General features: G+C 37.3%; 3 protein-coding genes across 8 annotated transcripts; all 3 read right to left on the bottom strand.

Annotated features, from left to right (window-relative positions):
* Positions 1-3305: 3305 nt before the first annotated feature.
* Positions 3306-6684, bottom strand: LOC124408159 (FAD synthase-like). Of its 4 annotated transcripts, none has more exons than XM_046884896.1 (12): positions 6507-6684; positions 6124-6321; positions 5941-6035; positions 5742-5865; positions 5552-5664; positions 5304-5447; positions 5093-5235; positions 4809-5012; positions 4558-4743; positions 4198-4458; positions 3896-4085; positions 3306-3733 (listed from the first exon to the last, which is right to left on the bottom strand). In XM_046884896.1, exons 2-11 carry the CDS (start codon positions 6242-6244, stop codon positions 3920-3922), a joined length of 1557 nt encoding a protein of 518 aa, XP_046740852.1. In that variant the 5' UTR covers positions 6245-6321; positions 6507-6684; the 3' UTR covers positions 3306-3733; positions 3896-3919. The 4 variants fall into 4 exon arrangements, with proteins under 4 accessions (XP_046740852.1, XP_046740853.1, XP_046740851.1 ...); XM_046884897.1 differs by having other exon boundaries at positions 3727-3745; positions 3908-4085; XM_046884895.1 differs by lacking the exon at positions 3306-3733 and having other exon boundaries at positions 3787-4085.
* A 98-nt stretch (positions 6685-6782) lies between these two features.
* Positions 6783-8405, bottom strand: LOC124408160 (probable glucosamine 6-phosphate N-acetyltransferase). The gene is made up of 5 exons (XM_046884899.1): positions 8101-8405; positions 7740-7860; positions 7577-7639; positions 7284-7411; positions 6783-7162 (listed from the first exon to the last, which is right to left on the bottom strand). The coding sequence occupies exons 1-5, from the start codon at positions 8116-8118 to the stop codon at positions 6926-6928; spliced, it is 567 nt and encodes a 188-aa protein (XP_046740855.1). The 5' UTR covers positions 8119-8405; the 3' UTR covers positions 6783-6925.
* A 628-nt stretch (positions 8406-9033) lies between these two features.
* On the bottom strand, positions 9034-26363 carry LOC124407851 (voltage-dependent T-type calcium channel subunit alpha-1G-like). 3 transcript variants are annotated; one of them, XM_046884387.1, is made up of 34 exons: positions 25929-26363; positions 24108-24218; positions 23865-23998; positions 23648-23745; positions 22907-23078; positions 22685-22788; positions 22445-22620; positions 22240-22332; positions 21947-22125; positions 21701-21858; positions 21327-21580; positions 21047-21253; positions 20790-20919; positions 20376-20671; positions 20134-20285; positions 19818-20021; positions 18486-18606; positions 15108-15263; positions 14886-15020; positions 14481-14759; positions 14225-14364; positions 13932-14069; positions 13617-13791; positions 13206-13534; positions 12908-13100; positions 12653-12802; positions 12151-12531; positions 11872-12064; positions 11487-11748; positions 11257-11387; positions 11025-11174; positions 10642-10934; positions 10387-10573; positions 9034-10293 (listed from the first exon to the last, which is right to left on the bottom strand). In XM_046884387.1, exons 1-34 carry the CDS (start codon positions 26238-26240, stop codon positions 9368-9370), a joined length of 7119 nt encoding a protein of 2372 aa, XP_046740343.1. In that variant the 5' UTR covers positions 26241-26363; the 3' UTR covers positions 9034-9367. The 3 variants fall into 3 exon arrangements, with proteins under 3 accessions (XP_046740343.1, XP_046740341.1, XP_046740342.1); XM_046884385.1 differs by lacking the exon at positions 18486-18606 and adding an exon at positions 15591-15747 and having other exon boundaries at positions 11851-12064; XM_046884386.1 differs by lacking the exon at positions 18486-18606 and adding an exon at positions 15591-15747.
* Between the last annotated feature and the right edge of the window lie 1505 nt (positions 26364-27868).

Here is a 27868-nt window from a genome sequence, read left to right as displayed (position 1 = left end):
TCTCTCTCGAGCTTTCCCTCCTTATTTCCCCTTCTAGCTCGCCCGGTTCAATCTCTCTCTCTCTCTTTCTTCCTCTCTCTCTCTCTCTTCACCCCGACGGCAATCAATTTCAAACTCAAATGAAATACTGGATTGAAATATGAGATTGCTTGTCTACCATTTCGCAAGATGTTCTTCGTGCTTGGAATATATATTATACATCCGCACGTCGACCTGCATTTTATATATATTCGACGCCACCCGGTTAAAGGAATTCTTGTTGCTTAACTCCTCGGACTCATTGAATAATTGAAACGCGTCTCCGATGCCCAATCAGAACCTAGTCGAGAACGTTCTGCCGGGTATACCCGGATAAACTAACAATATAAGGAAGAACCTTGCGGTGGAACCTAAGTTGAGATAAATATGACACGATCTCAACTTATTAATACTAATAGAAACCTGTAACACCGATCAATTATGTATAGCGGGATTGAGACCTGGCTCTATTATTATACGTGTGAAGCAAACAGCTAGAAGAAGTGTGTTGGTGAGGGGGAAATCAATAGTTCGAGGTTTGAAAGTTCAAGGAAAAACTGTACGTCGTGAAATCGTGTACGTACTTAGCAAGCTACGCCGAATATATATGTATATATATATATATATAAGCTATTATGTATAATATTAATAATAATATTACGGTATATTTATGTATTATACGCTTTTCACGCTGGTCCAACGAACTCGATGAAACGCAGGCAAAAACGAAATGAAGCGCGAAAAACCTTCTCGGGAAATTATAACGGAGCATATATTATACATTTATACAATATTGGCAAGAATCGAACCGAGGATATAGCTAAAGAGCAATTTCATTAATGTCAATATATTTATGCGACTCACCTTTGCTGGCTCACTGCTGTCTCTGCACAAGATTTATCCCGTGGAATGGTCGTCTTAATCCTAAGATGAAGCAGCCAGTCTCGACGTTCTTCTCAAAGTTCTTCGGAATAAGTTTCGATCCGCTTTAATGACGAGAAGAGAAAATTTTTATTACACAATTGAATATCACCTAATATTATAGAAAGAACGTCGATCCGCCTGTGCATAGGCAACTGTGCTGGTTTTTATTGTGCTAAAGTTGCCTATCTACAGTCGGGTTCTACGAACGAGCATTTAATTAACCTATTAATTAAACATTTAATTAATATTTAGAGAACTTTTCAAGATAATTTTTGCGGATTTTTTTGCTAGTTTCGACAGTATATTAATAACTTTTCAACGCGAATCCATTCAGCGATCCCGAAAACCGTTGAATAGAGTCTTTTGACCTGATTCGATCTAATTTCAAATTTTTGTCCACCATATTACATCCACCATCTTGAACTTTGAAAACCTGATTTCAGTTTCGGAATCAATGATCCAAAAACTCATAGAATACTATCTAATTGTTATAAAATTTGAATTCAATGTGTGCCTCAAACCTTACACTTGATCGTTCTGAAAGGAAAAATTTCCGAACTAATTTTTCTCGAAAATTCCTCACCTGCTTGTACTTTATAATGACGAATGATGTGTTCCGACGATATCCGCTGAAATAACCGTGAGACTGTTTGTTGTTGACACGATGAAGGACCGACGTACGATTTTGTCGGTGACGTGATCCGATAACTTATCGCTTACGAGAATTGGGCAAACGTCCTAGCTTTTTTCTTGTGAAACAATGAATGAAAATAAACCTCCGTTATGCGTATAAATTAAAACCATCACACGCGATCACTCGAAGATACGCGACGAATTGTCGTCACGGGAATTGAATGAAACTTAATTGTTCGACAAGCATACTTAAATTCTATTCAAATTATTTTTCCGATCGGAAATCTACGTTCGTATTTCGAGCGAGTAGAACGGGGATCGAATAAACAAATAACGTCTGACCGGTACGGCATTGAATTTTACTTATTTTGTTCAACTTCAATCGCAACACGCGAAAATATATTGTTATATCGACTCTTCACACATCACTTTATTTAAAAATCACCTGAATACCAGCAAATTAAACGATTCACACGCGAGACAAATTCGAGAAATTCACCCCGTACACTGAAATTCAATTCTAATATGACGGCTCGATCGTACGTCACGTGATCTTCATGGCGTCACGTGATGCCGCCAAAAAACCGTTGAACATTCGGCAAACTTCACATCGTCAAATTGACCCACGAAATTTAAGGATATTTAAATAACTTGTACGGAAATGTAAATCCGAATACCGTGGGAAGAGATTATTCTTTTCTTATTTTCAAATCGAGACGGTATTTGTAACCGTTTTTTGGTTACCCGACTTCTAGATCGAATTGATGAATCTTTTTACGCAGTATTATAAATCACTAGCGGTGGTAATAGACACTAGAGTTAATTAGGTAACTTCAGAAACATTTATTAAGATGCAACAGCATTGTTGCACAATTTTCTTGCGTTTTCGTCGAGAATCAAATTTGCAAGAACGCGAACGGCCGAGAGTCGAAACCGAAACTGAACATGTTCAGACTGCTGATCGAATATGAGGTTGATCGTCTTTTGTTTGCCCGCAAGTTTCAAACCACTAGCATCCGGGAATTTCTATTCCCAACTTCTTCGGAATTACATTCTTAGTTTATGATTTGTAAATACTGCGAAACTAAAAAACTACGCAATGACAATGAATAAATTGAACATCATGAATGCACTAACATACATATATCATAATCGCGCTTTGAAGGAATTATCTACTGCGGAAACAATCTGTCGCAGTTGTCAAGAACACTTTTCACCTGATGTAGTATTCGTATTAAAAAAAAAATCCATTTCTAAGCGTTATTGTTACGTATATTTCTCAAGAAATGGCCTGTCACACGAAGAGAGATGGGTAAAGAAAACATGAAAAATAGTCTCCCGTGAAATTCCCGGTTGGATGGCAGTATAGGGTGGTAGAGGGTTGCTTTCCCCAACCCAGCACCACCCGCAGTCTCATTCAAAGTTTTAAAGAGTAGGAACAGCGGAGGGAGGGGAAGTGAAAATACTTCAACGAAATGAAATTTTGAAGAAAAAAGTTTTCCTGAAAAAAACTTTTATACGATTTCACGTTTGCTATTCTTGCTCGAAAGCACTCAGACATACATGTAATTACAAAAGTACTCTTGCCCACGATCTTTATCCGTTCATATCACATATATTCATTATTGCCTTGCTCATATAATATGCCAAATTCCAATTTGGTACAATGTATAAAAAAACATTAAGCAAATTTCGTTTATTCACACTTACGAACGTCTCCACAGATCCAGGCATTATGTTTGATGCCCGATTTCATCATCTAATTTTCATTTCAAACAAAACATAACGTATAAAGAAATACACTGTTCTTTAGTATTCATCTTACGTGAATGGTAAAAGAATCAGCGCTTGAAAAGTTAGCATTATGAATATGTGATGAAGCGGTGTAGGATGAAAAAGGTACTTGGAGAGGAAGATGGTCGTAGAGAGAAACGGAATTTGAAGTTGAGGAATCGATACGTCATTTAGACTGTTACCATGGTAGCGCCCATCCCACTAAAGTAAACTCTTTGAGACAAAAGTGCACTCTGTATGATTCGCGGGCAAAGAACGAACGAAACGGAAACTTACTTTTCCGTGCGATGTTCTTATTTTAACCACTGCCAAGCATCTCACACATGACTGGGGATCTCATGAAACTCAGAACCCAAAACTGGAAACATTCAAAAAAATGTTCATTTTTTATTTTCATCATTACTCAAATTTAAATACATATACATATAGCTTTACTTTGCAGCGACACAACGCGCGAATTGTTTCGGAATAAATACCAGACGTTATAACAACAAATATATCAGACTAAAAAATGAAAAACTGACTTCAAAAGAATAAATGTCGGACGACATTAGATCCTTTGCGGTTCGAAATGATCTTGTGAGATCCTACCGGCTCTTTCCAACTTCACGTCTGCCAGCATGTGAGCGGGATGATACACCATCTGTGCCCCAATCTTCGCTTTCAACAAATTCGGATTTGGTTCTGTGTCTGTCTGACTACCCAGCGATGTGTAACTATGATCAGGAGTCAGATCTTATCAGATTATAATAATTTATGCTAATTCTAGTCGTGCTACTCGTCATATGCTCGTAACTCATAACAATTCAAATTTCAAGGCCGGATTACCCTCTGTCATAAAGTTTGCAGTAAGGCAAACTCAGAGATCGAGCGAAATTCCACACGTCTTTATAGGTCCACTTTGTCAGTGGGGAGCTCAAGCGAATCTGACCGATACTTCCGCTTTTGGCAAATCCGTGCCACAGCCCTCCTTCCAGCTTGTCTTCTTTCAAGCCGAGCAGCAGAGTTTTGATTTCTGGTCTTAGTGCAGCAAGGTTTTCAATTGCTGCCTTTGCTGAGCCATCCAAATGATGTAAATCAACATCATACCTTTAACAGACGATGTTCAGGGAATTATTAGACTGACTTTTTTCAAAAACATTCTCTGGGAGAAGTATAAAATACTTTTCTTGTTTGCTAATCATATACCTGGCTACAGTCTCTTTAATGAATTCGTCAACATCCGTCAAGGGTTTTTCGAGTTTCAAATGAACGGCCCGGAGCTTGGCCTTTGATCCGAGTAGATTATTGACGTGTATGAGATGGAGCAACACTGTGCATTCTATGCTACCATCGAAGCAGATAGCTACATTTGAGGGATTGCTGTATATTTCCCTAAAAAAATAACATCAACATGTACACCCAACATTTTATCAAGACAGAAAGGTAAAAGATGTTACTTGAGAGTTGTTAAGGTTGCTTCGTAGATTGAACCTTGCTTGTCAACAGCGACAAGTGCCTTGAATTTTCTTACAGCATCTTTCAACGGATCATTGTCGTAATTCACGATTGCATACTCAGGGGCCAAATCTCTAAACCTTGCCACTGCTTTGTTGATATCATCTTCGCTGTTGCCTTCCACAGTAACCCGTGCATGATAGTAGCTGAATACGTTTTTCATTGCATTAGCTTTACATATTTGTATTTATTTAAGTAGATCATTAAAAATACGTATCAAATGTACCTGTGATTTGAGGTCGGGTAAGAGCCAAATGTTAAATTGGAAAATTCTTTAGAGACAGTAGACAGAGCATCGGCAAACAGCTCTTCTCTAATTCCGAGGTATATTTCCTTGGTAACGAAATTTCTACCAGTTGCGAATAAATCCTGTGAAATTAAATTAATATCTTCAGTTTGAAGTACACACCGATTTATTTTCTGCTTCAGAAAACTACCTTGTACACGTTTCCAAACGATTTATGCAAGAAAATCGGAGAGCCAGGAAAAACATGTACATTTTTCATGCTGACACATGGGTAAAATAATTTTTCACCAGTTTCTTGGCTTTTACCAAACGTCAGTGAGGCAGAAATAGGTATCTATTGGAGAAGATGAAATCGCTCAATTATTTTCCGTGGCACAGATTTGCAACCGGTGTACAGCCCTTGGGAACTTAATAAACAAGTAAATCGCAGGGACTTACATAAGCCAGTTTATACCCAGGAGAAGAGACGTCTTGGGATGAAGAAAACGTTTTCACAACTTCGACAAGTTTCGGATGATGGTGAAGTGAGTCGTTGAACGCCTTTGCAAGTGCTGCAAAAATGGAATGAAATATAATCCTTGTGAAGATTTAATTGCATAGATATACCATTATGGTCTACTGTTATGACCTTCAAAGGTAACATCGTCGTGTGTCGGCCCGATTCCACCAGACGTTATGACGTAGGTGTATTTCTGGGAAAAATTAACCATCTCCTCTGCTATCTGGTCAACCTCGTCGCTAACTACTGAAATCTGAACGAAGAACCCTGTCCTTAACTAAACGAATCTTCAAATAAGTATTGAATAAAAGTATACTTTTCCACTAACTTTTTTCACTTTAACTCCACAGTTATACAATAATCTACATATGTAATTAGAGTTGGTGTCTTTGACTTGGGCTTTCAATATCTCATCTCCGATAACTGAAAAGACATCAAGTTCAGATTAAAATTCAATGGCAATAAACTATCGCAGCTAATATGTAACAAGTTTGCAAAGTATTCTCATTACTGATGATTCCTGCCGTTGGATTCTCGCTTAGATGACCATATTTAGCGACTAAAACTTGGCTGTAACGATTCAAGTTCTTGATCGAATGTCTGCTGAGTATATTCCTGCACGTAGCGGCCATTTCAACACTTCATAATTTTCTTTTGGACAATAAATACCGCTTCGTTTACATACCACTCATTAATTTTGAATCGCAATCTGCAATAATATCATTTCATTGTTCAATGCTAATTGCTTTGCAAATCACTCTACAAATGGTGAATGGTAAATTAAAAAATCTGTGTACAAGTGATACGTACACTTGACAAAACGCCAAAAAATTCAGCTATCAAAACCCATCACAGAAAATAGCGAATGCCAGTATCTAGTTGGGAAAAAAAAACCTTTATTGCAAGCAGAACTGGGAAGGATGGACACTCGCCGTATGACAGCCAGCTTCAAGTCAGGTTAGGTTAGGTTAGGATCAGGCTAGGTGCGCAGCAGCTGGTCAAAGCATTGCATCATTCAAACAGTCGGATCAAGTCTGGAATTTACGATAGGAGATTTAGTAGAGTGTTGATAAATACAGTTGAAAATTCATTTAATTAATAGTAATGGAAAACTGTAAAGTTGAAATATTGATGAAAAATTATTTGGAATCGTTAAATGTATTATATACATATATACAATTAACTTTTTTAGTTTCTGTCCAATTAATGGACGTATTGATCGTCGGTAATTTAGAATAAATTCGCACAAGGCGTCTATCTATCATAACTAGGCAGGAAAATGTACATCATGAATTATAAGTATGGGGCTAATCTCATAAGTTGCTCGTTGGGCTCTCGTAGTCGAATCTAGCGTTGAGATGGTTTCCATTAGCTGGCTCTTTGACGAAACCCAATCTTTCATAGAATTTTACAATCGTATCCTTACAGTCTAAGGATAGCTTGTAACACCGCAGTCGTTGAGCAAGCAGGGTAACTGTCCTCACCATCAACTGGCCCAAGGATTTACCCCTGTATTTATCATTCACAACCACGTCTTCTAGTCGCCCCCTCTGAAAAATTTGAAATTTCTAGTTAATTCGTCATATATTGATTACGAGAAAATCTTACTCCACCATTATGGAAATTTCAAGAAGTAGAAATAAGTCATGGATACGTAAATGATACACCTACCAGTGCACAATTATGGATGAACTTTTGCTCCGTAAGAAGTGACGCAGAAGCTATGACCTCTCCTACATTTTTATCCTCTGCTACGATGACGTAGTAATCACCAGATGCTTTCATCTTCCTGAACCTTTCTGTTGATAAAATATTATAATTATGAAGTTTTGCACTTGCGTAAAAAAAGTGCAGAAATATTTCAGTTTAAGTTGATTAGAACTAACATAAGTTTTCACAAATTACACAATGAACGATTTGATACCTACTACATAGGATTAAAGAGATAAAAATGTAAATCTTACCAGAAAATTGCTCTTTACTCATGTCTCCCACTTTTGTAAGTTGTCCCAAGACTTGAATGAATCCTGCAATTTATCGATAGGATGATTTACCTTTTATTTCAATCCATTTTCACTATGATACAATCCTGAATAATTAATGCAACTTGAGAGGCTTGATTCATACCTTTATCGTAATCTTCAATCGACAAAGGTCTAACCCATATGTCATCTTTGAGGTCTACGATCCTTTCCAGCAGACGTGGGTCGAACAGGTACTCGTCTACGTCGCTTCCGGGCTGTATTCCCTTTAAACAGTAGAACTCTGATTAAAAACAATGGAATGAATGCGCACACTGTGTTTTCACCCTTAAAAAATAACTGATAAATCGAGCCTTTTTCGTATTGTCAGTAAAATTCATGATGACCTTAGATTTCTAACAAAAAAAAACTATTAGAGAAGCAGGAACCTATAAAAAGGCACGCGTTTGTCAGGCAAGAATTTTTCGAAAAAATGACAAAGACATTAATAGAACATATGGACTTACTCGTGGTGGCTCGCTCATTTCAAAAGCTAGCGTGCGTCAACGTCGTAACCTTTGACAAATACAAAACTCTCGAGAACACAAATTGAGGAATTCCTTCACGTGGCATGCGGCACTTTCCTTTCATACGCTGACCCCTCGCCTTCCTCTTCTTTTTGGTCTTAAACTTGTCGTCCTTCTGGCTGTAGCCGCGCTTGGATCCTTCCCGCTGAACCACTGCTTGCTGCTGAGCTGAGTTCTCCTTGGTTCTCCTCCTCAATCCGGACCCGCCGCAAGGGATTTACGAAATCTCTCACTTCAAGTTGATTCGTAGGCTAGAGTCGCGTGGTGCGAGCTGGGTTGCCTATTGGCAGGCGGTTAGATACCTGCACCTCGTCGCCGATATACTCTGCAAAGATAATCTATTGCCACTTGTAAGAATGACTTAATGACTATTACAACAATGATACACGATATTGATATTCGTAACGTTAAAGTAACGGGATATTGAAACTAAAATGATTGCTTTGAAAATTTAGAACGGCCTTAAAAGAGTTTTATTTCCAAACTCTGAATACACTTAATTGCTTTTTAAAAATAGATTATACTCAATTTGAGACAATCATCCTACAGTCGCGAAATAATTATTTTTTCGAAAAATGAATCGTTGCATTAACGTTATGAACTTCACTTTTCTTATATACAGTTGGTTTTGCATTAAACAGCGTTCGAGAGTGCATAATGATTGAGTATACAAAATATGCAGAAACTTTGTTTATTGCAATAAAATCTCTTTTATACTTAATGATTGTATATAGTTTACAATTGACATTATAATATATATTACTAAATTATCTAATAAACACTCTGTCATAACAAATAAAGTACTTTGATTTACAATAATTAGCTTAGTAAAGAAAGTGTAATTGCTAAATCGTCACATAATACACTTTTTTCAACCGCTAAGAAATTTTCATAAATACATTCTCTAATAGAGCTCTGAATACGTAGGTATAATATCTCACACCCTTTTTACGTTTTCACCAAGAAAACAGAGTTTCAATAAATGTTACAGGTTTATCTTTCGCAAAGCAAAGAATATCCTGACTGTCTTTAAATGATATAACAATCTTACAATAACATTTTAGTATACTTTTCACCTACAAATGCACAATAGACACAGTAGTTCAGGTTTCGGATTGATTGATTGCAGGAATAAGCTTCATAATCCGAAGCTTAACGGAAGTAGAAATTCTTTGTTTCAGAAAAGTACAGGTACAACGAAATGCTATTACGGACTATTATTGGTCTGTGAATTTCTCAGATCTTCTGTGGAGCTTGAAACAACGTCTGTATCACTTTTTTTGATCAGAGAAATATTCGATACTGCCCCTAACGATCTTTTCCTACAATCTCTACCCTCTTCCTCATTAGTCACTTTATCCTTTTCGCTACTTTGTGAATCGGTGTCGTCGACGTAAATCCTAATATCGTTTTCGACATTGGAGACAGCTTTGTTCTCGATCTCCTCCCTTGCATAAATGTGATTGAAACTGTTGGTCTTTGATACATACCCTCCTTTACCATTGACATTACTGCATTTCAATTTGGACGGCCTCCTCTCATTTATTACAGACTGTACATCCAAATCGTGATCCAGAGGCAGTTTTTCCTCTTTCGTACCCGTTTCTCCCTTATTTTTTACTAAATTATTACCATACGCGTTCGGTGCTGACAGATTTGGCAACTTGCAGCTTAGACTTGCATCTAGAGAAGATTGCGAATCGTTCGATTTTCTGTGCTTCGAAAGATACTCACTATTACGTAAAAGGTAACTAGAACACTTAGGTATGAGATGAGCATTTACGTCTCCGGAACTAGATTTGATAGGTGGCCTCCTCTGAGAGGATTCGTGCGATGCACTATTAACTGTAAGGTAGCACTTGTCTTCAGCCACGTCGGATATAGCAGGTGGATGAAGGTACTTTGTGCTACCAAAGTTTGAAATATGATGTTGTGATATGATGCGTGGGACGCTGAGATTGCTCGCAGGCTTTATCACTTCGGCAACCTCAAAATGTATTGGCGTAGACACGATTGGAAATAATGAACTCCGCTGATGGGTATGGAACGTCTGCCTGCGTTTCATTCTATACTTAAATGGTTTGTTGGAGCGACAGCTTGATCCTCTTCGTTCATTGAAAGTTATCGATAAGTCTGCAAATACAATAGTAATAGCACAAACCAAATTATGCACTGGTAACTGATGATGTACTACTATAAATAACTACAATGAAACTAAATTCTCACCTTCTTTATTACTGTAGTTTTCATTAGGTGGGTTGTACGTGAAATTAGCAGGCAGTGAGCGAACTTTAGATAATCCTGGCCTGGTATTCAAACTTTCATCGTTCATGTCTTCCTCGTCCAATAGCTCTTCTTGCTCAGCAGCTAATTCTCTTTCGAGTTGAGTTTCCATATCGAGCTCATCTTCCATCTGTAATGAATTTTTGGGATGTAAAATTTGCCACTGCTGAGCACAATGGTGGAAAATAGTTTGCGTACCTGTTTGTGACTCTCTTCCAAATGCTTCATTAATACGGCGACAACGACATTTACAAGAACGAACTGTGCCATGAGAACGAAAATAACGAAAAATATTGGTGCAATAATTGTGCTGACGCAACAATTCTTAACGCAATCTGTTGCATCGTCGCAATCGTCTCTGAGAGTGTCTTTCATAATGCCGTTCCAATTGTCGCCAGTTGCTACCCTGAAGAGAGTGAGAAAGGCCATTCCAAAATTGCTGAAGTGAGCGTGTTCTCCCAATCCTTGGCAAGGTATGTCATCACTGCATTCTATTGGAACAGGTCGCAAGTTGTTAATCACCGCATTACATGAAAGTTGAATAAATTCATGTATTCGATGTTTCCGATTTCACACTTTACCTAATCGACCAAAGAGCTCAACTCCCAATGCTGCGAATATGAAAAAAAGAAGGAAAAAAAGTAAACCTAGATTTCCGACTTGGGGCAATGCTTGCATAACTGTGTCCAGGAGGGCACGTATACCCTTTGCCATTTTAAGGAGTTTCAGAACTGTAGAGAAACAATAATTAGTTAGTGATAATCAATGTGTTTCGATGTCACATTCCCGGGAAAGCAATTGATTCTTTTTTACCTCTTGCAATCCGTAGTACTCGCATCACACGAATTATAGTTGGATTTATCGGTATTATTTTGGATTCCACTTCTTCAAGAACTATTCCTACTATCGATAGTATGACTATCCCAACATCCAGCTGATTCCACCTACAATATTTAATCATAGAAATTTATTTGCCACGCTACGTGTTGAAACATATTAAGCAAAACAAGCTAGCTTGATAATATAAGAAATTAATACTTTACTTGTCTTTCAAATACAGGTGCAGTCCGAGAGCTAAGAGTTTCATAAAAGATTCTAGGATGAAAACGGCGGTGAAGAAGTAGTTGAATATTTTCAAGGCATAAGTCAGAGCTTTGGGCATCATATAGAATTCCATTGCCATTGTTACAACATTGAGACCAATTACAGCTGCTATTGCCAAATCGAAATACTTTGAAGTTACAACATTGTGAACAAATAGTCGAGACTTTGAATAATTTGTGTAATATGGTGGCTCGTGCATTTCTGAAAAAATCAGATATGATCAGATATGACAACTTATTGGACTTCCAAAGTAATTTTACTAAAGAATAAATATCTCTCAAAATAAAATAAAAATTACTAAACCTTGAAACCCAAAGTGCTTACTGCGTCTTTTCTTCTCCATTTGAAGAGCTCGCTTCGCAGCTCTTCTGACACGCTCTTCTTTTTCTTGTTCCTCCCGACATCTGTGAAAATTCTCAACGACTACCCCAACAAACATATTCAGCACAAAGAAACCAACTAACAAAATGAATGCAATAAAGTAGAGTAGTCTCCATTCAGAAAAGTTTTCTACAGGCTGAAATTAGAGAAAAATATTTTCGTGTAATACTAACACAATTCATTTATTTATAATAATGAATAGATCAATCAAGCCACACTTACCTGTTGGTCAACACCAACGGCATCCAGGCCAGTGTACATTATATTAACCCATCCATCACGAGAAGATAATACGAAAAGTGACATTAGTGCTTTTCCTAGATCGTCAAAATTGTATTTGCGATTGACCCATTGGTTTCGTTTGTCGGCTAGACAATCTGTCTTATTGCGAACATTTTTTAAATCTGGTCCTTCGCAATAGTAGAATGCGCCCTTGAAGAGTTGTACGCCCAATATTCCAAATATCATAAAGAACGTGCAGCATATTAGCACGATGTTTCCGATAGGTCTCAACGATGATAATAACGTTTGAACTACTAATTTCAATCCTGGAGCTCGATTTATTACTCGGAGAGGCCTTAGAGATCTCAGTAACCGAAATACCTAGAATGCAGATGGCGTTTAGTTAATGTTAAGTAATAAATCACCTATTGTTTGAAAAATACTTGATGAATGAATTATTGAAAAACAACCGAATACGAAGCTTAAAGTATGATTTACCCACCCTCAAAATTCCAAAGATCTTTGGACTGCTTTCAGATATCAAAGACATTAGTAAATCTACTATGGATATTATAACCAGTGAACCATCCATGATATTCCAGCCTGATGTGAAGTAAGCATCATACCCATACAGCATACCAGATGCTACGACCTAGAAATCCATAAAATTTATAAATATATTTCGAGATTATTTGTAAAGTGACATGGCGCATAGCGTCATAGTTATGTTAAGCCGGCGGTTTTTAAATTAACTTGCCTTCACAAACATCTCTGCTGCAAAGACAGCTGTAAAAACGTAATTGGCGGAAGATAAAAAGATTCGCTCGCCACTGTTGGGAGGTATATTCGGTCTTTCCATTGCTAATGTTATGCAATTTAATCCTATGAAAAGAAGGACCATGTTATCAAACCATTTTTGTCCGACAAACCAGCGGCAGAGCTCTCGGAACCTAAAGCATATAAAATGGTAAATTTTATAACGTAATTCTAAGCTTGTCGACTGATCCACCAGTGATAAACATTTTTTTTCAAAGCTAGATTAAAACTTTGAATACCTATTATGTGGTGCGAAAAGATATAAAGAGAAATCGTCCCTTTCTTTCAGACATCCCTTCGGTTCAAAAAACATGAATATTTTTTTTATTTTCTCAACACTAGATATGCTGCCATTGCCATTAGATTGTGCAGCTTGCTCGTCAAGTTGAGAATCCATTTCTTCGGAAAGTTGTTTGATCTGTGGTAAAGGTCTAGCTTCGATGGACAAATTGTTTATGGTTCTAGCAGCTGAATTCAATGCATTTTCATCTAACGCCGTTTTTTGAACGTGCATCTGGTCGTAACTGCTCAACGAATTCTGACGTGATAAATCACCGATCCACCTCATCTGGTATTAGAACATGTAGTATTATAACTACTGAATTGAGCAGTAGGTAACAAACAAAATGAACCAAATACTGTTGTCTTACATTTGAAGCTGTGTAATGCGCAATCGAAGAACTTCGACTTTTGGTAGAATTATTTGGGCTAATACTGCGATTATTAGCAATGTGCATCCGATTATTTGGGGTATCGCAGTGCGTATCATTTCTTATTGACCCGTAAAGGTATCCTCCATTGCAATTAGTATAGTCGCCATAATTTCTATAACAGAAAAACGATTATCCTCAAATATACCTGGTCATAATTGGACTAAATTACGCCACAAAATTGATTAAGCAATTTAAAAATAACGGATTTGTATATTAAAAAAAGTAACACTGAACATGCAGTAAAATACTCACATAGAATTTGATCGCATCGTGTTACGTCCGTTATTAAGAACAATAGTCTGTCGACTATCGTCGTCGCACTGACTTTTCTTACGTCTCAGGGATGGTCGAGACAATCGCCAAGAATACCCTCTTTGTATTCGTTGATTGCTATAATTAGTGATTAGCACAATTTATGACAATATTATTATGCGCCTGTTAGTTACAATGCGATTTATCACACTCAACCAAAGATTTTATGAATCCGCCATTGAAATGAGTGTAACTAATATGATATGGTACCAACTTTTTCAAATTACTCGTACCTTGGATTAGAATCCCGAGTCGGTGACGGGTTAATAACGGCCACAAGACTGATCCGCCTTGAAAGTTGATTTGGAGCCAGATTGTTAGTTGCGAATTTGTTATCCATTGGCTTAAGTAAGCCAGGTATGCTGCATTGACTCTGCAAATAAAAAGCCAGGATGAATGCTCAAGACGCCATCAATCATAAAGTCATTAAAATTTTCCACTTTCTCAGATTTATATCATGAACGATGTACGAATGAAAACAATACATACAGCGGATCGATCGATTGATTCAATTGAAAGACTTGGATTTGTGGAACGGCAACTAAACTCTCTGTATCCAGTATCTAGCGTTGTATTAGGAGAGTCTTGAGGAGTAGCAGCTGTATGGGTGATTACAGGCGGCTGTATGCCCATCATTTTACTTTCTTTTTGGATGTTGCATTTAGGCTCATTTATTGGATGTCTCCATATCGTGTTCTGCTTGTCCTTGCTACAGTTGTCTTTGCACTTACGTAATTCCTCTACACTTTGCCAAGAGTTCTTTTGATCCTATGAAATTTTTTTTTAAACAGAACACGATATGATTATAGAAATTGTAAGAACAATTATGAATGGCTTCTATCTGATAATTATTATGATAATTATAGATATTATGATACATATGATGCTGTTCACCTGTGTATAGGTATCACTGTCAGATACTGAATGTGATTGAGAAACTCTTGATGAATCTCCATCACTGCTGATTCCAGCTTCCTTTGCAGCCAGCCGTGCCATTTCTCGTTGTTCTCTCTCCCGCCGTTCATTTCTCTGAAATGTATGAAAAATAAGTCAGTGTTAAATTTTCTTCTCACAATCGGTGACTGAAAAAATTAATAAGAAAATCGAATAATCTACCTCGGAAGAAAAGCCTTCAACCAGAATCGCGACCAACAGATTAAAGAGAACGTAGTTACCAAATGTCATCAATGCTACAAAGTATAATGCTGCCCAGTGAGATGTTTTCTGCATTCCATTGAACAACACTACGTTCCAATCTTCTTGGGTAAGAATCTGTGTGAAAGGAGAAAATTTTTAGATATCGAATGGTTTTTACACCAGTGCAAATTGAAGGGTACTGTGGCTAAAGTTCAATGGGAACAACCAACTATGTTTTATATGATACTGGTCATCGTAGCATGCACTCTTGTACTTAATCAATTGTACATGGAACGCTACAATGACGGAAACAAAAAATAAAAAATTCAGTATTCTTTCGGCCAAAAACGAACCTCGACTGGAAATATTCCACATCAATTGTAATACCGGCAATACCTTGGATGCAAAAATTACAAAAATAATATACCTTTAACGTCAATAAATCTTATGAAACAGTGGTACCTGGAAAACGGTAACAGTGGCCCACAGGATGTCGTTGAAGTGTTTGCGATCACAGCGACACTTTGGGTCGTGCGAGACCACTTCGATACAGGTGCAGGGCCGACTCCGGTCCACCCACATGCAAAACTTACCCCCGAACAGGTACATCCCTAGGATGCTGCAACCGAGACAATCCCATGGCCTAAAGTTCCGTCAATATTGGCAAATTCACAAGAAGAATGTCCCCAGATTTTTGCCCTTGTTGCAATTTAAAATTTTACATGTACGTATATTCACCGATCTCCTCGATAAAGCGTGTGATATTCATGGAGTACATAGATAACTGACGAATTGCAAATAAGAAAGTTACGGTACGTTGTTAATGAATAATTGAAATCAGGTCCAATATATGGAGACACTCCATTCTGTATTAAGCGAAATATCTAGTAAATAGCATAATGATTTCACTTGAAGCTGCATATTTGTGATTTCAGAGTCACATTCTGGATATTGATGATTTGTGGAAGAAAAGCAAGACAGTTTGCAATTAGAAATACATAGATGGTTTTAGTACAAGTAATATTAACATTACTGCAGGAATTGAGCCGCTAAGTCACCCTACGATTACGACCTAGGTATACCTAATACGTACAATTTTAATATTACGTGCACATAAAGAATGACCAAGATTTTTTTTTTTTGTTGTATTAGATACGTAATTACTTTTCCCAGCTGGAAGAATTCTACTATGTAGGTGAATTATAATGTTTTGCCCAGTTAATATGGCAGAAAGGAGTTGTGGCTCAAGTTGCGCAATCGACACAAATTACCATTGTTGTCTAACGAACAACAAGTGTTATTAGTTCGGCTTGTATCTTCAGTTTTCTCTATTACTATTCTAATCTTTTCTTGCAGTAATCCTTAGAACTAAATTCAGGGAGTGTATATATTACGTAAGATTTGTACAAACAGCTTGATGTCACTTGCTTCTATTTTTTTTTTTCTTCTGTCTCAAGTCATTTTCCGCCAAGAAAAGCTGATTCTGCACGTTTCTGAATATGTAAATCATTACGCTATAGTTTATAGATTTTTTTTCATTTCATCGCAATGCCAGTAGGTGTACAACATTTTTATTTCAAAGAGAGTTTTTTTTACTGTGATTCATTTCTAATAACGTTCACTTATTTCGCCAATCATGCTAATTCAGGGAAAAAATATTCACATCTTTATAATCATTATTTTTTTTTTTTTTTCAACAATATGGTCAATACTCGTTGGTATAATGTATGTATTCAATTGGGATGGGATTATATGCTTTAAAATATGTATACCATGAGGAGGTTTTACACTATAAGAGATAAAAACAAAAATTAGACAGGAAGAGAGTATGTGAATTTACTCATTCTCTAAAATAAACAAGATGATACTCTACAGATTGAGATAGAAGAAGTATAAATAAAATGACAACATAGTAAGATTAGAATATTACGTTCAAGATTGAGCTTGCATGCTTGAGAACTAAACAACAGATACTATGATACTTTCTTTATTAAACACTTGGAAGAATCTACGGTTTAACTATCTATGGAACTGTATCATAGAAGACTAAATCTATAACTAGAAATTCAGATGAGATTCCCACTACCAAATATAACAGAAAATTCCAACTAATGCACAATAAAACGTGGTAAATTATAGTGCGATACACGGTTGAAATCAATAAAAAATTTCATACGCTTATGCGTCAAATGAATTTCAATCTATTTCTGAAGCCGCACTGCCGTAAGAAATTCTCATGCTATCGTAAATTATAATATGCCTAAGAAATTCAAGAAATCGACAGATTTGGAATCAAGACGATATTGCAATCTATGAAATATCTGTACCTGTATCTCAATCATGACAAGGATTTATGAATATTTTATTGAACCGGTCCAACGTAAAAAGTCAGAAATTTTTTTTGTTCAACTCTGTCTTTCCCTCGCATAGCAGAGTTTCTACTTGTCATCAAACCAAACTCGACTTTTCACGTAACGTTGCTTAACTATGTATTCCATTTTGCATTCAATGTGAGTCTAGCATGAACAGTGAAGACTAACATGGGTTTATAGCAATTGCTAAATTGACACGTGGCATAATAAATAACGTAAGTAGCAATATAAAAGCAAGATGAATTCCGATGCAGCTTTTTACTGCTTAAAATGCATATGGCAACATGCTCCATACTATCAAAATGACTAAATTTGAAAAATATTTGTAAAAAATAGTATATGAAAACTAGATGGAGATACTACCTGAATAGGTGAAAGGAATTGAAAATAAAAAAGATGCTAAAATAAATGTGTACTCACCATTCAGGAGTGCACAATAAATCACATGAAAGTCAGAACGCTATTTAAGAAAATTTCCATTCAAGATTTTAAAAGCAGCGGTGCATCATTCTCGTAATGAAAAATGTAAAATATTTGATACATGGAAAAATTCTATCGAAATAGGAATTTTAAAGTTACAATGCATTTACTCATTCAATTTCAAAGATGTTTACCTATATTATATGATTTCTAGTAGCGTAATTTCAACTTTATTGTAAAATTTGCATCCGATTGAACATCCATATGTACGTTTGATTGATTAATTCTTAATAATTAAACCGTGAAAAAATTTAGATCAGTATTGAGAGACATTGAAAAATTATGTATAAACATTGGTAGCTCAAAATACTTCAGCTATTAAATACTACAGCATGCAGAATAAGAGCAGATAAGAAGAAAGCGAAAAAAGATATATTTAGTGCCGAAAACATGCTAAACGTATACATTACCTTATTCTTTGAAATCATAAGTATATGCAGTGCTGTACCGAGTTTAGCTTTTAAAATCAAATTATGCTAGCCCTAAGCTGAAAAATATCCTGTACCTGAAATACTGTGACAATAGCCCAGAGTAATGAGTCAAAGTTTTTCCTATCACATTCGACTTCGGTGGTGCCTTTCATGGTTTCACAGAATTTGCAACCGAACAGGTTCATCCCAAGAATACTATAACACAGTGAAATGTGTGATATATTTCCGCCTTAATAAAGCGTATATTCGTTGATCAGTTAAAAAATGAAACGTACGGATTATATCCTTTAGGAATGATCTACATAAGTAAAAGTTTTATCGTGTGTATTTACAAGCCATTGTGGCACCGTGGTTTATAAATGTAACGTGCAGTTTCTATAATATTCCACATTTTACCTTGCATACTTTGTATAATACAATATTGACAGAACAACTCTCTTTGATAATTGATTCATTCAATGTTGTTTCTTTTCCTACGCGTAACAATTCGTTCCATTCTAATTCCTGAAGTTGTAAAATTGCAAAATTACATACGTGCCCAAACTTCAAGTTAAACGTTTGAATCAGCATGAATAAAAACCTTGCAGTGAATATTGTTAATTGACGTGTGTTGTGTTTGAAAAAATGTGTAGTGTGTGTTTAAAGGAAAATTCGTATCAGGCTCTATAGCAGCTAGTATTTTCTTCGATCGTATTCCGGCAAATGACAAACGATACGATAACAGGCCCTGAATCGGTGACCATATAGGCACGCACTGAGGCGTTTAGATAGCAAGAGTGACAGAGGAAGGTTGAAACTTAGAGTATAGCAGTTTTCAAACTTGTCACTAGACATTTCCAGCATAAAAGCACCATGCATACATGTAATATTGAAAAAAAAAAATATATATATATTATATTTGATGCCTTAAGCCGCGAATAGCAAGAGCCACCGCAGATGTGCCAACAACACCGTCATTACCAGTACATCATGTCAAAGTAGCAGTAATTAGGCACTGCAATAAAATAACTGCCCACACCAGAGAACTGTGGTTGAAATTATTTGCATCTCTATTAGTTTCTAAGTAGTATAATCACTTCATACGACATTTAAATAATCACTTTGCACTCGTCATTATAATATAGTGAAAAAAATAGCAGAGAGAGTAAATGTATAAATAAAGAGAAAATAATGATTTAAGAAGTTTAACAAAGTATACTCTTTGATCAGCAACAGGAATTGGGATGAACGGAAGGTATTGAAGATTGGAATATACCAGATATCACTAACGACAGCTAACATGACTGGACGCACTCCCCTGATACATACGTAGAAGATTGGGTCACATTATTTATAAATAATATGCACATTTTATGAATTATCATTTGCCCTGTTCTAAAAATTGAAGTCAATATTATATGACTTACCTGAATATAAAGATGAAAAGGATTAAAAGGGAAAAAAATATCGCGACGTTATCCATCGTCCTAAGCATGACGAACAGCTGCCGGCGAAGATTGGGCAAGAAGCGCACAAGCTTCAAAATGCGCAGAAGGCGGAACGTCCGAAGGACACTCAAGCCGGAATTTCCTTCACGCTCCCCGTAATAGGTTTGGCAGAGTTCTATAACACTGTTTTCAAAACCAAGAATTATTTCGAGGAACTTTTTCAAAAACTATGGCCGCACCAACATTTCAATACTACAGAAAAATATAAGTTAGCAAAGAAGTTATCACTAATCACCTTAGTACAACAACGACACCGTCAAATACATTAAATCCATTACTGATATATCCGAAAGGTCCTTCTGCTATCATTTTTAAGAGCATTTCAACGGCAAAAACGGCGGAAAATACGATGTTACTTATTTCCACAATTATCGTCAACTCGTCTGGCTGAAATTCAAGAACGTTAGGTAATCATCTTTCGTCCAAACTCTACGTAGATTCGAACATGATGCCGAATTGTAAAATGTCTAGAAATACCTGATTATGGTATTCAATGCCCATACTGAGGGTATTTATCAAAATAGCCACAAGGATACCCTGTTGAAAATACTTGTTCACCACAAGTTTCTTGACCCAGCGCTGAATGCATCGAATCACACAAACGCAGCAACTCCCTGTTGCTTCGAGAACTTTTCTAGCCTGTGACTTTTGCCATTTATCATTATCTTCTGCCCAGGGCTGATCATTTTGTACTTCACAACAAGAACAGTTGTCTGCATCAGGGTTCAGCCATTGCGTCGGGTCGGTCATAACTATACGTCGGTCCGAAATACCTACAAAATAATCAAACATTTTTGACAATTTTCATTTATATTTGCAGGTACGTGTGCTTTTTCGCAATATTTAAGAATCAATTTCGCCGATCAACTTTAGACCGTGAACAACGATTACCTTTGGTCAATGAATTTAGAAAAGAATCCAGAGCTAATTGACCGGTTGGAAGAGCAGCACTGAGAGCACCACTAAGAGCAAGTAGTTCTTGGCAAGTCATCGCTTCGTTTTGTTCCAAGTCAGTTTGTATCTACGATCGATTAAATAATAGTGAAAATTGTGTTAGCAATATAGTGTATTCAACATAATCTGTTTAAAACGTTTTACTTTATACACCCTTAGCTGTTTCAAGTAACTATTTAGCAAGGTGAACTTACTTGCAAAGTTGACTGCGGTGTCGACCAAACGTTTCCATCTCCTGTCTGTGTCATCTTTTCACTCGAGCATATATTTCGCTCTCCCACGGCTACAGAGCCTGGCAATGTATTAGCGCTGCCACCATGAAGTAATACAACGTCGTTGAACATGACGCTACTTCGTCGCCTAAAGTTGGGTAATATCGGACTAGCGAGAGTGTTGTGCGTCTGAAACGCGTAAGGGCATTCAACAGTTGCACTAAATGTATGCTTGTGTAATCAGTAAACATATATAAGTCACCTCCGTTGGAACAATGTTGCCATCACCAGGAGTTGAGATAGATGAAGGCGGATGATGAAGACTTGGGTGGCAGGGATTCGCAGAAATTTCCACTTCGGAGGTTTCTGGACTCGCATGAGGTGCTAGCATTAAACTACCAGTTGGATCTAGAACTACTCTTACACTGCTTGTCACTCCCAATTCACCACCATTTTGTTCTTCATCTTCAGCGAGCGGTCTGTGGTACGGACATCGTCTGTGATGTTGTCTCTTATCTGGAGGAATAGAAAGCTTAGAAAATGCGTACTTTTATTTTCAATGAATCACGTTTAAATTTAGAATCGGTAGATTCATTTTACTCAACGTCTTTATAGATCAGGATTGTGTGTACTTGCCAGATGATCTGTTCATTTGAATCGCTACTGTGCGCGAGAGACTTGGGCTTTGCTCTCTCAGTAGCTTCTGTTCCCGTTTTTGTTGTCTAGTGTACAAGTAAAGTCGATATTTCTTCATTAATCTACGTTTACTTCTACGCCACAAATGGCCAATGTATCTGTAAGAAGAATAAATTATTTATAAGCGAATTGGAGCAGTTCTAAGTTGACTTATTATCATTTTTTTTTTTTTTTAAATTCTCTTACTTTACAATCTCTGCATAGCATGTAGTCGGTTCAGAAGTATTTATCGAAGAAGCTAGTGTGCTAGTAGAGTGAAAGCGGGCACGTTCGAGTCTCATACGTTCCAGTTCTCTTTTTTTTGTTTCCGAAAACTGTGTCGCTATTACGACTAAGCAAAGGTTGATCATGAAAAATGATCCAATCTGCAAAAAATAAAGACACATGTGTAGGAATATTCAAGTGCACTGTGACGTAGATTTTAAAACATGACACAGGTTACTTGGTCACCCATGTCTCAAGTTACGATTCATACTCACGACAATCAGTAGGACAAAGTATATCCAATCCCAAAACGAATGTGCATCCTGTACATAATACATTATGTCTGTCCAACCCTCCAGGCTGATTACCTGAAATTTTCAGTTCAACACCTTTTACACCAACGTATTGAGTTTGCACAGTTATTGCTAGATTATTTGAACTTGAACAATATTCTGAAACCTCTGCGAATACAATACTTACGAGGAAAATCGCAACCCAGGCGAGTCCGATGTTGTCAAAAGATATGGTACCTTGAAAAGGATTGTTACCTTGCCCTTTGCACTCTGTGTAATAGAAATTCCAATTCACACAAGAATCATTACTTATAAATGTAATATTACTGTTTGGTAAGGCTGTGTTATTGCATATCAGGTCCCCTGTAACAAGAACTTATGATTAGTATTGAAAGTTTTCATCAATACCATGTCTTTGTGTACCCACCAATTTTATGCGGTGGAAGATTGCTGCACGAGTGCATACCACTTTCATCTGGACGTGAACAAATGTAATCCTGGTCTTGATATTCAAAGTATTTGGATAAATTGCTGAAAATGAGATAGCAAAATGTAACTAACTTTACAACAGTAATTATTGAAGAACTTTTTACTGTTTATTATACTTGTTTACTATATACTGTTTATTAACGACAACATTTTTACATACTCAGGGTATTTAACATTGGGAAGAGCTCTGAGAAAACATCGTTGTCTCAGGATTCCTTCCCACAATTGAACGCCTACAATACCAAATATGAAGAACACAAAGAAGCATAAAAGAAGAACATTTCCGAGCATCGGTAGCGTGTCCAACAGCAGCATAACAAGTATCCTCATACCTGCAATGAAGAAATATCATTTAGAAAATAGCCGTCATATTTCAAATTTCTTCAGACTCAATTGTGTTCATGTCGAGGATGAAGCTACGTTAGCGAGTGATTACATGCAAACAGCTAGAATATTTTTTGTATAGAAAGATATATATCTGTGTCTGTTCAGATACGTGATGTGGTGTAAAAATACATAGGTAGTACGAGTTTGCAGGGAACAGCAGCCTGCCGCAAGCTAGTAAATATGAAAAGTTTAAAGCAACAGAAGTCAGTCAGTACTGAACAGGCGACGTATAAAGGCCAGAGCACTTTCTTTCGCGTTGTATATACAGAGGTAAAAATATTTATAAACTTGTTTTAAATATTACAGAAGAGATGAAACGCCTGCAAGGCAAGAATTTGCAATTAAGACAAGGCCAGCTGAGGGCTTATAGTCACAGATTCTACCGGGCCTGGTCTTCAAGGACAATCGCTATATCAGTAATAAACTTTACAGGCCGAAAAATTCCATTAAAGAAAAACACGTGTTGGTTGTTTCAGCAAGACGATTCTGAATAATTCACAACCGATATACTTACTGGGTATCCTGTTGATTGCACGCAATGGTCTCAGTACCCTTATCGTCCTTATTGCGGATAGACTCATATTTTCCACGTTCAAACAGTATTCTAAGGCTCTGTAAAGAGAGACGAAAATCACGATAACGCTCAGATGAATCAAAATATGAATACTCGTAGAATTATACTTCGAACTTGTTTTAGACTTGATACATTTTTCATTGTAAATGAGGCTTACCCAGCTGCTACTATAAAGAAGTCTAATCTATTCCACGAATCGGCCAAGTAAGTTCCCTTGCCGTAAACCCCCATTGCAACAATTTTAATCGTCATTTCCAACGAGAAGAAAGCGAAGATGATATCGTCGAACATCTATAAGGATAAGAAGCGATGCAAGTGTGAATATACATATCACTTGTCTCATGAGTACATATCAATAAAATTGTCGAATTGTTATACATTTTATCATTTCAATTCATACTTGTAATATTTTGCAGCGATTCGTAACACACTCGTCGTCGACGCAAGGCTGGTACATTCCCAAAGTGATGCAATTTAGAAGGATCACCATCATGCTTATTCTTTCAAACCACGTGATTTTTTTAATAAGAAAAATATTATAGTATTCAAATTGTCCTAGCTCCGTTCGAAATGAGTTTTTACTGCCACAACGATAATTAAATTATCCTAATTTCACCCTAAATCTATATTTTCTAGCTGTAAATATCCCAATTGTAATAGGGATCTAATATATTCTTCACCAATTTAGATACCGTAGGAGAGAACGAGCTGCGTTTAGGGGTAAACAGTTTTCGTAATTGCGTTACCACAAACGCATCTATAATTATAAATTTAAATGCTCAGGGGGTGAGTTGACGACTTGACACGCGGGGAATCCCCGCCGGATATAAGTCAAGTGGCACAACGACGCTCGCTGCCTTGAAACACGCTTTGCACGAGTAAGAAACGATTATATTCGCGTTCTCCTGAATTATTAACATCGTTCGATTCGGCATCATTTTAACTATGTCGAATCGCCCATTTTTACCCTTTCTTTCTTCGTTCCTTCAATACCTGTACAAAGTTTTGAAAATATTTAAAAAATATACGATATGAAGCAAAAAATTTCGTAGAAAGATTAATTCCTTGGACATTTTCAAGATACAGCAGTATATTAAATAAGACGCGCGGTTTCGTGATCTTTAAATGCCTGCTTGAGCATATCTGCGGTGGATGAAACGCAGGTATAGTGCGAATTAACGTGCCCGCGAATGAGATCGAAATTTCAAGCCATGCACGTATACGTATAACGTCCACATATGACGTGAGCACGTCGTATATACGTCAGATAGCCGATATTAGTTCGGAAATAAAACTAGTATATCTGTATGCACGACACAGGTATGTGAGTATGTATATGTGTTACATATAGATATATACACATGATTCTACATACATATATACGTGTATACTGCACAGCCATCGCGCAAATACGGAATATCGAACTAGCATGCCAGAAGCACGCGCGCTCTTCACAATTCACCTAGATTATTATCATATCTACACATAAAATTCACAGGTCCGGGAAATATGAACATTTGCTGTGCTGGATATTATTTCCAGTTTACAGATCACCAAAGCTTCCCTATAACCGAAACTATACGTAATATGTACCTTTTGTAACGAGAATTGAACATCATCTTGAAGTTAGTAACGTTACCGTAACGATTTGTGCTAAGGAAAAACCGTTATTTCGCGATTTTGGAACTGTTTAAACTGTTCAGTAAACCTTAATAAAAAAAAAAAATATTTTTATTTTACAATCTGAGTTCCTGCAAAATCATTTTAATAACAAGAAAATAGTGATCTTTCCCAACGTTTCGTTGCGATAACGTTACTTGCTTCAACCTCGTAATTGAACGAAACGTTTTTACCCCCCACAGCTATAATAATCGGGAGATCAGATGCAACGGTTCTAATATCGCTGTAACATGACGAACGCGTTTCGTTTGTAAAATCGTTTCGCGCGTTCTGCAGCATTCCTTGTTGCATGCATGCACGCGAACACGAGATATATAAGTATAGAATCAACAGCTTGATCAGTTTCACGATAAATTCATTCGTGGGGCGCTTACAAGTAAAGTGGGAAGAAGTCGCAATGCTCAAGAGTCACGCGACGTGTAATACCCCTTGCTCAGCACTTGTTCAACCAGGAAAAGGATCGTTAGCTCCTTTTCCCATAATCAAGCGTTAATCGGCGTGATTGCCTCGAGTTAAATGATGGTATTTCGTGAAAAGGATATGGATTTGTGATGAGAGCTAGACACCAATTGCGCGGGCGTGTCGTTTGGTCCAGATAACGTAAGGCGATCGGAGCGAATCCTGGATATGGTAGATTATTCCTCTCGTCGTCATCATCTTCGCCATCCTCGTCCTCGTCGTCCTCGTCATCCTCGTCCTCGTCCTCGTCCTCGTCCTCGTCCTCCCCGTCCTCGAGATCACTCAACTCGGCAACATCACTGTCCGAATTATCCTGACCAACACTCTCGTTGACACAGCTGCCTTTTGCGGCGGAACGATATCGATACCCTTGAGGGTAATGGTGCACCGACATTATTCAAGCCCTGCAGGTATCGCGGGTTTCACCAACTTTCGCAGACCCGTCGGACCTCGTTAAAACGCTAAGTTTCGCTCCCCGGCTGAAGCACCCTTCATCAATACCCGACGGTTTGAAAATTCGCAAGGATGTCGTGCCGTGCGATTGTTACGCTCGCCACTTCGGTTATATTATCATGTACATGCGGTACAAAAATTTTTTAAAAACGGTACAACTGAAACCGTGAAACCTCCCGCACTGATCGGTATAAAACTGCCACCGTCTTATTCGACTTATCCAAACGAAAGTTCTAATTACATTTCAATCGGCAAGTATATAATGTATTTATAGAAGTTAAACCTCGAGAGTGTAGTTTCCGATTGATGAAGAAAATTTCTCTGTTCAATAGTGCAAAGTAGTTAGTTAATTGATAATGCTCTTCTTGTTGCGTGACGAACGTTTATTCTTTTCGTTTCTTTTCCTCTTGTTTTTGTTTTTCTTCTTACGCAGGGATGAAATTGATTGATTTTTAGTCCAATGTTCCGAGATGATTAACTGCCATTGGATACACGCGCATCCCCGTCTCTCATCCTTTGCGTACTAACTATATCGACGCCTCGACGCTGCGGAACGACGTCGTCAACCAGCGAGCGAAAGAAGAAACGTCGAACGTCGAGAGGGTCGGCGGGCAACGCATGCGCCCCTTAATTCCTTCTCTACGTACATACGTACCTACATACATGCATATATGTATAAATGCGTTAGGATACGTTGACCGACATATCCACCCTGCATAAACACATACCATTTCACGATATTCCACGGCCGCTTTTATATCCCCAGCTGTGAACGTACGTGTGTAATATGTATGCATGCGTGTATAAGCGTACATTTCACCCGAGGTCTCTGGAGCTACGCGCCGCATCCTCTACGAGTAAAGCTTTTACCCTTTCCTCCCCCCTCATGCATCTAGCTTCACGGATTTTGTATACAATGTCGCTTATCCCATTTACCTACTTTTGGAGAAAATTCTGACTCATATGCAGATTATAATGCTGGAGAATCAAGCTGTATATTAAACACGGATTCTAATCTCAAGCTTGTATAAAAGGAGAGTGTACGCGATAATGCATTTTGCTGATTACAAAAAGAAGGAGAGTACGCGATCGATTTTAGCTAAAGGTTTACCAAAAATCATTTATATAGGTGATTGTAGGTGAAGTAAAGGGGGCCGGAGACTCTGAAATGTGTTTTTCCCGCTTTAATATTACAGGGGTAGTTTCTACCTAAACTCCATTGTTAAAGTGTATTTATAGAACGCTAAAATACCTGGATATACATAAAAACGCGTTTCACGGTCGAAAAGTCAAGCTTTTTACAATAAGTCCCAGTTTACACACCGTATTGTTGATGTGAAAATAATTTATTCCGCAATAAAACGTGTCTAAGAACAGTTTCTGCATTACGTCACCCTAGAAATTAAGTCGCGGTGGTATTTCTTTTATAGAGTTAATCCGATCGTTTGGAGAGAATTTTTATCACGCGCTTTGATAATAATATTTAACATTAAGCTCAAATTTCGTTAGTTTCAGGGCCTCGGCTTTTGGAGAAAAATTTCTTTCGTACACTCTGATCTGAAACGACTT

The sequence above is a fragment of the Diprion similis genome, chromosome 7, assembly GCF_021155765.1.
Source record: "Diprion similis isolate iyDipSimi1 chromosome 7, iyDipSimi1.1, whole genome shotgun sequence".
NCBI classification, from domain to species: Eukaryota; Metazoa; Arthropoda; class Insecta; order Hymenoptera; family Diprionidae; genus Diprion; species Diprion similis.
The sequence above is the reverse complement of the archived record's forward strand: the minus strand, read 5'-3'. Positions and strand labels throughout refer to the sequence as shown.

Coding starts and splice junctions, on each gene's coding strand:
- LOC124408159 (XM_046884896.1), bottom strand. CDS start 6,244: ATGGCCGCTACGTGCAGGAATATACTCAGCAGACATTCGATCAAGAAC. Junction 5,665..5,741: donor CGACGATGTTACCTTTGAAG/GTCATAACAGTA, acceptor CCATTTTTGCAG/CACTTGCAAAGGCGTTCAAC. Junction 4,744..4,808: donor GCAACCTTAACAACTCTCAA/GTAACATCTTTT, acceptor TTATTTTTTTAG/GGAAATATACAGCAATCCCT.
- LOC124408160 (XM_046884899.1), bottom strand. Junction 7,640..7,739: donor GATTGAAGATTACGATAAAG/GTATGAATCAAG, acceptor GATAAATTGCAG/GATTCATTCAAGTCTTGGGA. Junction 7,412..7,576: donor GAGTAAAGAGCAATTTTCTG/GTAAGATTTACA, acceptor TTTTATCAACAG/AAAGGTTCAGGAAGATGAAA.
- LOC124407851 (XM_046884385.1), bottom strand. CDS start 26,240: ATGTCGGTGCACCATTACCCTCAAGGGTATCGATATCGTTCCGCCGCA. Junction 15,264..15,590: donor CCACTGTTACCGTTTTCCAG/GTACCACTGTTT, acceptor CCTTTCACACAG/ATTCTTACCCAAGAAGATTG. Junction 13,101..13,205: donor CTTTTCGCACCACATAATAG/GTATTCAAAGTT, acceptor TATATGCTTTAG/GTTCCGAGAGCTCTGCCGCT.